Source organism: Notothenia coriiceps, unplaced genomic scaffold, assembly GCF_000735185.1.
Source record: "Notothenia coriiceps isolate Sejong01 unplaced genomic scaffold, NC01 NC01_scaffold00010070, whole genome shotgun sequence".
Classification (NCBI taxonomy): domain Eukaryota; kingdom Metazoa; phylum Chordata; class Actinopteri; order Perciformes; family Nototheniidae; genus Notothenia; species Notothenia coriiceps.
The window spans coordinates 1-9,790 of NW_011342771.1; the positions used below are offsets into that span (position 1 = coordinate 1).

A 9,790-nucleotide genomic window follows, 5' to 3' on the forward strand; every position below is an offset into this window, starting at 1 on the left:
GCTGCTGCATAGGTACACCTCAGCTCATCTGTAATGCATAGGCTGTTAACATAACTGAAATGTGTTCAAGTTGATTATGCATCTTAATAAGGGCAGGGTTTACAGTATTGCTGATAAAGTAAGGGAAAGTGAGCAGTATGTCACCGTCAGACTATCAAATACTGTACATTTCATGTTTTTCTATATATTTCCTATATCCATCTTAGCTTTACTACTTTTTGTTGCTCCACTGAACACACTAACACTTCCTTTTTCATTAGTGTGGAAAGATCTTACGGTATTATAAATGCGTTCATCACATTTCTAGTGTTCTCAATACCTTTATTATGAAATGCTGATATCTTTCCACAAGGTGGTTTCTCCCCATTTTAACCAATTCATTCATACACTTTTAAGTTTTCACTGGATTCAAAATCTGATGTTTCTGTGTTCCAAGTCTTAGGTTAACCTTTTCTCTCTGATTCCTTGCAGCCTACTTTCTGGGAATGATCCTGACGTTTGCAGTGATGCTGCTGTCTGGGATGGGACAGCCCGCCTTACTCTACCTGGTGCCCTTCACCCTGATCACCTGCGCCGTGGTGGCTGCCTGCCGGGGAGAGATGAGGCAGTTCTGGGCAGGAACCACCTATGAGGTGAGACAGAGACAGAGAGTTCAAAGGGATTCTTCACAGTGTTGGCACAGGAGTGGAACTTCCTGTTGGAACCTCCCTTCTTTTACAAATCTTTCAGTGTGTTTCTGAAGAACTTCCCTCAACGTCAAGTGCCCAGCAAGGCTTATCACTGCAGTCACTAGGAGGATGTTATAAATATTTGTGCCACAGTGACGCGTCCTGAAACCCGGAAGCAAACTCCTTCCGGATAATTTTCTTATCATAAATCTATCGATTTAGATTTATGATTAGAAAATGATAAAAGTAGGGTAGACATGTGGATATTATCCGGCTGAACAAAACGTGATCTGTCTCTTCAATGTGTGTCAACCACAGACCTTATTTCGAGCTATTTTCCCAAATCCTATGGAGAAATTGCATTGCTTTTTGTCGAAGTAACCTGAAGTGGTAAAATGCTAACTTACTTCCGGGTGTTACGACGCGTCACTGTGGCACCCTATGCTAACTTGTTGCTAATGCACAACAGATTAAAGAAAAGCATCTAACCAGTTTCCCAGGCCAGCCCCGAGAGTTTGCTGCTTCATTTTTGCAGACTTCGTGCAGGTCAGGCTTTTCTTGGTTTAAAGGTCCCATGTAATGCTTTTCCGGTTATTACCACCCCCTTGTGTTATGCAGCTTCTTCTGCATGTAAACGGTCTGCAGAGTCACAAACCCTCAAAGTACACCCTGTAGCGAGTAAAACTCTAACAGGAAAAGTGCACCCTTACAATGCCAGTTAGATAACCTGCGTTACTTCCAGTTGACATAGCAACTGTGTTGTCATGCAGGGAAAACTGAGAGGTAGCCAGTCTCACCAGAGCAGATGAGGCTCTGTAAAGAGAAAGTAAAAACTGCATCAAGGGAAATTACTCCGGGCCGTTTTCCCTTTTACTTTCCTGCTTCATGTCTTAATGTTGAAGATTATGTGAACTACGTTCAAATCTTAGACTTTTTTAATGCTTGATCTACAGCCGAAACAGAGATATGTTTAATGTTAAGAGAAAGTGAAATATAATCAGCAGTTTTGAATGTAAAGTGTGATTTCAGTTTTTGATCACGAGGCTTTAGGATGTGTCATCATCAATCAGCTCTCTGCAACCAGAGGTCCTGAGCAAACACTACAGTATCACTCTGCTGTCATTGCACTTCATTCAGGCTTTAGAAATCGCTGTGAGTCAACCACCTGAAGTGTATTGACCTACTCTACTAGATATTGTGCTGTCTTTGAAGAACTGAATGTACAGAAATAGAAAGACTTCTGTTATTCACATGTTCTTAACCTGACATGTGTGTTGACGTTACATCCAGTCTCACACTCACTATTGTGTATAAGCGCTTTGAGCACCAGGAAAAGCGCTATTACGATGGCCGGACAGGCAAACAATTACATGAAATCATTGGAAATCGATGAGCGAGCTCGAAATATGGTTCAATATAGCAGTAGGTGATCGATGTCCATAGATGAGAGTAACATCTACGTCACTTCAGGGTGAAAATTAGGGCCCCGCCCACTTTTGGGGGAAACCAACGCTGTCATTTGAATGGCGATCAAGCCTGAAGCCACAGAGCTCTTCTTTTACTGTCCTTTCTTCTTAGAGGAAGTACATAAAAACGTAACGCTGGATTTGTTTTAACGTTTGAGGTGCAATAAACGACACAGCAGCTTTTTGGCATGATAAAACTATTATTTTCTGCCTCGCTCAGGATAGTAACAGCTGGCGAAATGACGGCCTCGCCTACTGATTTTAATTTAACCATATATCGAGCCCGATTGTCGATTTCCAATGATTTAATGTATTTGTTTGCCTGACTGGCCATCGTAATCAGGCTCTTTGAAGATCCAAAAATCCACGGTTTTCAAAAATGTCTGATCGGATTGGCAAAAACAAAGAATTTGTTTTGGCCGCCATTCAAATGACAGCGTTGTTTTCCCCCAAAAGGGGGCGGGGCCGTAATTTTCACCCGGAAGTGACGTATGTGTTACTCTCATCTATATGTGTATGTGTACATGAAGTCACATTTATAAGTAAATAAGTAAGTAATAGCAAGGTAAGGTACGTTTCTTTATATAGCATATTTCAGACCCAGAGGCAATTCAAAATGCTTTACATGATCATTAACACATTATAGTAAGAGAGGAACACAATAAATAAACATAATGGAATAACAGATTCATAAAAACAATGCATTAATGAGATACAAAATAGTTTAAAAACAACTTTGTAAATACGGTAGGTGCTAAGACAAGTTAAAGGGCTTCTGGGTAAGCAGCTCTAAAAAGTAGTGTTTTTAGCCTCGACTTAAAAGAACTCAGCGTTGGTGAAGCCCTAAAAGCAGCTTCAACGTGTTTGGTTCTGAGCCGGGGAACAATGAGTAAGCCCGCCCCCGATGATCTCAGAGCTCTGGGGGGGCTCCTAACAGAGCAGAATGCCAGACATATATTGGGGTCCCAAACCATTTAATGCTTTTATAAGTTTGCAAAATCATTTTAAAATCGATTCTGTAAGCTACTGGTAGCCAGTGCAGAGATCTGAGTACTGGGGTGATTTGTTCTACTGTTTTCGTTTAGTAAATACGCATACATCATTGACTCTGCTAACAACTTGTCCCCTGAGGTCCTAAATAAAAATAAACATCTGGGAGAAGGTTGTATTGATGTGTATGTTTGTGTTAAGATGCTTGTCCTTGTTTGTGGGAGGAGGAAAATAAGAGTAAGAAAGATATAATTGTGACCTGGCTTCATCTCCACCAGGTCTTGGACTCATCCAGGGAGCCTTTACTGCCAGGTGTGATTCTAACCGAGACCTTTCCCCTGCATCGCTCCTGCCTTTATAGTGTTGCTTATTGCGGTGCCTTACCTTTTCTTATCAGCTTCTTTTGGTCCTTTTTCTTTTGACATTTTAACCCCTGAGTTCCAGGGTCAATGTACACCACAACCAATGTTATACCTTTTTAAAAACACAAAGAACAGTAGAGTGTTTTACAACTACTGACCACTAGGTGTCGTTAGTGGATTGAAACATAATCTGATATGTTTGAAGATCTTCTCATGGCCCTGGAATACCATTAAGCTTTTGATTTCTGCCAAGTTGTTTTGTCATTCTTTCTATAGTTCATGCATCTTTTCCACTTAGCGATAATTGTAATTTGCATCACTCCATCCTTCATGCAGCTACCAACATGCTCAGGTCGCCCTCTGCATGTTGTTGCCTGCGTTAATCCTAATGTGTTATCTCTGCTGTTTTTGAAAGCACTGCTCACCTGCTGTTATATGTGCAGTACGCTTTAAACATTTTTTAAAACTCTTTGTCTTGTGTATTTCATGATCCAACACATTACATTGAAAGTTGTTTATGTTTCCTTGTCTCTTTTCCTCAGAGGGAAGAACTGACTACAGCGTAGAAGGAGAAAAATGCTGATTCACAGTGTTGATGATGGACTCTACTGCTGGCTGCCATTTTTCTTTTTTTTACATTTTAATATTCAATTTGCAAAGCAGGGGAAACCCATGTAAACAGATTCTCTCAATATAGGTTCCTTGGTCTACTTAGGTTTGTTGTAAGGCTAATAAATATCGTGTAGGCTTGTTTAGTGCCTGAAAGGTCTGTTAGGCTCACGTTTGGAAAACTCCATTGACTTTGCCTTGGTGATGATTGAATAAAACAGAATGAGAATGCACTTTATATAATATTCAGCTTGAAGGTTGTTTCATCAGGGGTACGGTGGGTTTTAAATTACTCTAGCCACAAGATGATACTTTTTTGATAACTTATGGGGTTTATGTGTAACCTGTTTGTATAATGTGATTTCTTTCATTGCCTTATATTAAATTACCTTGTATTTAATGTCCTTGTATGTGTACTTCATTACTTTTTTAAGCTGTAATAAATATACTTCAGAAAAGAGAACCTTCCTGTAAATAAACCGCACACAAGCAGTGACTTACTGTTCTGTTGGGGAAGAAATTGATCCAGTGGAGAGGGAAAGGGCTTATGGGGCTTTTGTGTTTTGTGAGATAGCCAGGGGCAAGAAAGTGCCAAACATGAATCAATAACCTCTTAAAATGTATTCTGCAATAAAGATAGTTGACATTGTGAAGAGGATAAACCAGCTGGTACAATGCCAACTGTGACATTTAAATCAAGCAGTTAGAGCACAGATATCAGATCATTATGTGTGCTGGATAGACTCTGGAGTAACCCATAGAATAACGTTTTTGTTATTATTCATGTTTAATGTTAATTGGTAAAATGCCTATGTTGTCCTCAGGAGCTTGGGCTTTTCTTTTTTCAATCTTATAGCATTTTTTTAACAAAAAGTGTGCTTGTTATAGCCTCATTGCATCTTTATTTAACTTGAGAATGATTACATTACATTGCATTTAGCTGACACTTTTATCCAAAGCGACTTACAATAAGTGCATTCGACCAAGCATTCGACAAACTTGAAGAAAACAGAATCATGTAAGTATAATGATGAAAGAAAGACTCATTGACAGCCAAACACATTATTTGCATTAGGTTACCTGATATCACAAACAAATAAATATTTGCGAATTGATATCAGTCGATTTAATGGAAAACAATAAAGTGAGTTACTTTCTATTCATACGCCCTTACCGGGGCTTTATTAATGATCCATACATAATTTACTAATGCTTTACAGACAAGCTAAAAGCCGTTAATAACGGTTTTTGTTGGCTAGGTTAAAAACTGTTGCCACTGTAGGTGCTTGGTTGGTAAACATCCAGATAACAATAAGTAAACTGTAAGTAAACAATAACTGTTAATCGAATTCTTGTATCTAGTTTTTTAGGTTGGATTTAAATTTTGATCATGTGTCAGGATTTAAGAAAATCTTGGCCACCTTTAAAGGATGGATATGAAATTGTAATTTTGTGTCCGATGGACTCTGGGGTAAGGAGCCCATAGAATAATGTTTTTTTTAAATTATTATTCATGTTGAATGTAAATTTGTAAAATCTCTATTTTGTCCTGAGGAGCAGCACCATCCATCATGGTGCATACATTGGGCATTTATTGTTCAATCTTATGGCATTTTGTAAACAAAAATTGGTGCATGTCACATCCTCATTGCGTCTTTTTTTAAATGAATGCAGGATTTCATTTTTTAACTAAAGAATGACGAGAGAGAGACTAACATTGAAAGCTCAACACATATTATTTCCATTAAGTCAGTCCACTATTAACTAGTACACTAACTATTCCAAGGATCGATATGAAATTGTAATTTGTGTCTGATTGACTCTGAGGTAAAAAAACAAAACATCTATGTCAGTTGTGTGCACAGACAGGCTTACACAAGACCGTCAGGACGAGGGGAAGTTAAAACAATGTGTGTTTCTGCTGACTGTTTGTGCTTATTAGGAACTAAAACAAAGCGCACATGTGGCCGCAGGCTCCTCCTCGGCCATGTGACACAGTGCGGGCTGAGTCAGCCGCTCGTCATGCAGCGTCAGTCGGGAGTCGCACAATTATGAAAAAGCAACCTTCCGCTGGAGCTGCAGCCGAAGCGGATCTCTCAAACGTACACCGGGCTTTCCTTCCAAGGCTAACCGAGAGCACCGCCGATAGATGGATAAAAGCCACGACGCAGCTCTTCCTGAGTCTCAACGGTGAAGAGAATGGTATGTGACCCAGAGAAACAAACCGGGGTTGATAGTGTTGTCAAATTGGCGCTGAGAATCGTCGTGACTGATCGGGGGCTTTGAGTGGCAGGTCCCCCCGTGCATGCTGCCTGCTGCCTGTCAGACACCCAGAGACACCCCGGTGGTATTTACTGTGTTTGCTGACTGTCTCGGTGTACTACCGACACACTGTGACTCCCACGTTATGAGTGAAGTAGACACCGTGACACACTGTCTAGCAGGAAAACCCGAAAAATCACACACGGGCGGAGCGTTAGCCTGCTAAATAGCTAGCTCGCTAAAAGCTAACTGCTATTAACCGAAGCTAACTAGCAGCGGGCTGATGTTAGCAGCGGTTTTCTGCCAGTGGGAAGAGCTTCACAAACAAATGAGAGCACTTGAGAGAAGCTGGCACTTGTTTAAAGACCCGTTTCTTCCAGCTGTCTCAGATATCGGACAAGAAACGCTGTCATTGCCAGTAACAAGTCAATGCCAGTAACAAGTCAATGCCACCTTGAATGGCTGCCAAGTAAACTGAACGCTTTTATTCAGTCAGTCAGCTCTGGGAAAAGTTAAGTGGTGTTGAAATAGTGCATTTATTATCTCAGACCTTTTTATCTCATGAATGTTTTCTTTGTGGTTTGGTGACATGTTTAGGCCTGCCTGCAGCAGACATTGCTGAAGACTCATTAGTGTTTGTTAGTCGTAACTTTCCCCTTTTGGGACGAGCACAACCTCCCAAACGACTTCCTGTCTAGTCTTCTCTGCTCTCAAATACACAGGGTAAATGGAAGAGAAGATGACATGTAGCCAAAGTCATTAATGGCCACACAGTGTTGTTATTACACAGTGCAAGAGCTGGGTATTATTGTCAATGTCAACTCTAATAATACACACAGTCTTGGACAATAACAATGAGTTGGTAGTTTATGTTGGTAGTCACTTTTTTATTGTCACAATGTTGACATCATATCTATCTGTCTTCCTCATTAATTACCAACATTTCCCAAAATGGTTTCTATACACAGAGATGAATACCACAGCCTAAAGATATCACCTAACCTAAATTTAAGATGTGATTATTGACATTTAAGTGGGCACTTTTATGCAGCTAGAACAATTAATGAATAATGTGGATCTAATAAGAGTAGCAGCAGCTGTACACATCTATCATTCATTTAAATTAAACAGCCCGATCCATACATCAGATGGTATCATTTAACTGTGTTAAGATGAGTAGAAAATCCTTACTCAATATGGTATTTATAAATTGAGTTAAATCTATACTTTGTTTGCTAAGACGCCAGTGCACACGGTGCCTGTCTTTCGCCTCGGTGCATTATTTCCAATAGCGCTGGTCTGAGCCGGTCACATGCCTCAGCTTACATGAGGCACTGCTCTGATCAGTCTTATAGTCTGATGGCAGTCTAATTAATTAATGCTGAGGAATCATTTTTGGTCTGTTTCATCAGAGCAGTCGGTGTGATTTGATATGTTTCGCCAATTGGGAATGGAGCTCTATTATTGCACAGTCACTTATGTAATAGAGGATGGTTGAACTGGTTATCAGCTCGGGCTTTAGCTCTCTTTGAGATGGTGAAAGTGGTCTTGCATCACATTGCTGGGCTCCAGAAGTGTGTGTGTGTGTGTGTGTGTTGTGTGTGTGTTATGTGTGTGTGTTGTGTGTGTTGTGTGTGTTATGTGTGTGTGTTGTGTGTGTGTTGTGTGTGTTATGTGTGTGTTGTGTGTGTGTTGTGTGTGTGTTGTGTGTGTGTTGTGTGTGTGTGTGTGTTGTGTGTGTGTTGTGTGTGTGTTGTGTGTGTGTTGTGTGTGTGTTGTGTCTGTTGTGTGTGTGTTATGTGTGTGTGTTGTGTGTGTTGTGTGTGTTATGTGTGTGTGTTGTGTGTGTGTTGTGTGTGTGTTGTGTGTGTGTGTGTGTGTGTGTGTGTGTGTGTGTGTGTGTGTGTGTGTGTAGAGGGACTGTGGTGTGCCTCTCTGAGCTTTGTTATCTCACGCTGTAATCCATGTCCACCACACACACACAAAAGCCCATTTGAAGATGACTGATAAAGCTTTTTCCAGCGGCACTGCTGGACTGTATTTTCCAACAAAAAGTCACAGTCTCAGTTTGTTGATTTTGTGACTGGAGCGCTCCCCTGTAGATCTTATCCAGCTGATCTCCCCCAATGCTTCCCATCACTGTTGCTCCTGGTCAGACACGCAGCTGACTTGATGCACTTTGTACTTTACAAAGCGCACTGGAGGGAATACCAATGTACTATATCTTAAATGTATCGTGAGGCATATATTGTATAATATGTGCAAATCGAGACATGTTTTCTCTATATTTTTATATATTGCAGCTATTGATCATTTTTATTGTCAAATAATCTTTGAATGATCTTTTCTGGATGAATCAATCATATCAGAAAATGGTTAAAAATGTCGAAGATAATGTTCTCATTACTCCTGCTTCTCTTCACATCTGAAAGATATTCAGCTTATAGGTATTAAGTTGTAGCAGAACCAGATAAACAGTTTTTCTCTTTTAAAAATGACTCATTGATCATTCATTTAATAGGCGACAACAAATGGACTTTTCTTTGCATCTCTACTCGTATAGAAATCCTTGTCTCTGTTATTTAAACAGGGAGATTTAACGGCTCTGTCCCTCCTGCTACCTCCTTGCCTGTGACTGGTTTACCTGTGTTTTCATAGGCTCACATACAGCGACAATAAGCACCAGATGTTGAGGAGAATAGCCGTCACATGCCTCACATTACTAGGTTATCCAACTGCTTGGAGGTAGGACTCGGGGTGGCATGCCAGCATGGTATCCGCTCGTGCTTTGTCTTTCAGAGCTCTGCCCAGGGGGTGGAGGGTGAGAGCTGAGAGCAGTCACACTTCGGTCTCATGACTCTCCTGCTTTACTTCCAGGAATCTTATCTGGAGGTTATTATAATTAACTTTTCCCCCTCCATTCAACATTTATTAAAGTCAGATCTAGGGATGCTCCGATCGCCGGAATCAGTATCGGCCGATCCGATCGAGTGGGCGAGGCCTATGGGGATCTTCCATTTAAAGTGATGTTTAAAACTCAGTTAATGGGGCTCATTCACTGGAGCTTCCACAAACAACAACCAACAGAATGATTACATTCAAATGAAGTACATTATTCAAGTTTACATTCACTTTGGATAATAACACGGGAGAAATTAGCTCTCTTTTCCTCTCTCCCCCTCTCTCTCTCTCTCCTGACAGCCTGTCAGTATCGTCTCATGCAGCTCACTGATCCAGTAATGAGTGACCCGACAGTGAAGAATAAATACATTTATAACTAGTTTAGCTTGTTCCAGGAGGTAGATCAAATAGCTAAGTGTGTTAGGTCTAACTTGAAGTGTGTGTTGCTCCGCTCACCGGTCCGTCACAGCGGGCGGAGCTTCAGGATTTCTGCTTCACACATGTTGCATACCGCTATTTTATTGTCATTTCG

General features: G+C 40.7%; 1 protein-coding gene across 1 annotated transcript; it reads left to right on the top strand.

The window, feature by feature from the left end:
• The first annotated feature begins 6 nt into the window (after nt 1–6).
• LOC104945839 (signal peptide peptidase-like 2A) lies at nt 7–2,171 on the top strand. The gene is made up of 3 exons (XM_010771562.1): nt 7–12; nt 472–632; nt 1,138–2,171. The coding sequence occupies exons 2-3, from the start codon at nt 486–488 to the stop codon at nt 1,246–1,248; spliced, it is 258 nt and encodes an 85-aa protein (XP_010769864.1). The 5' UTR covers nt 7–12; nt 472–485; the 3' UTR covers nt 1,249–2,171.
• Nucleotides 2,172–9,790: the final 7,619 nt, after the last annotated feature.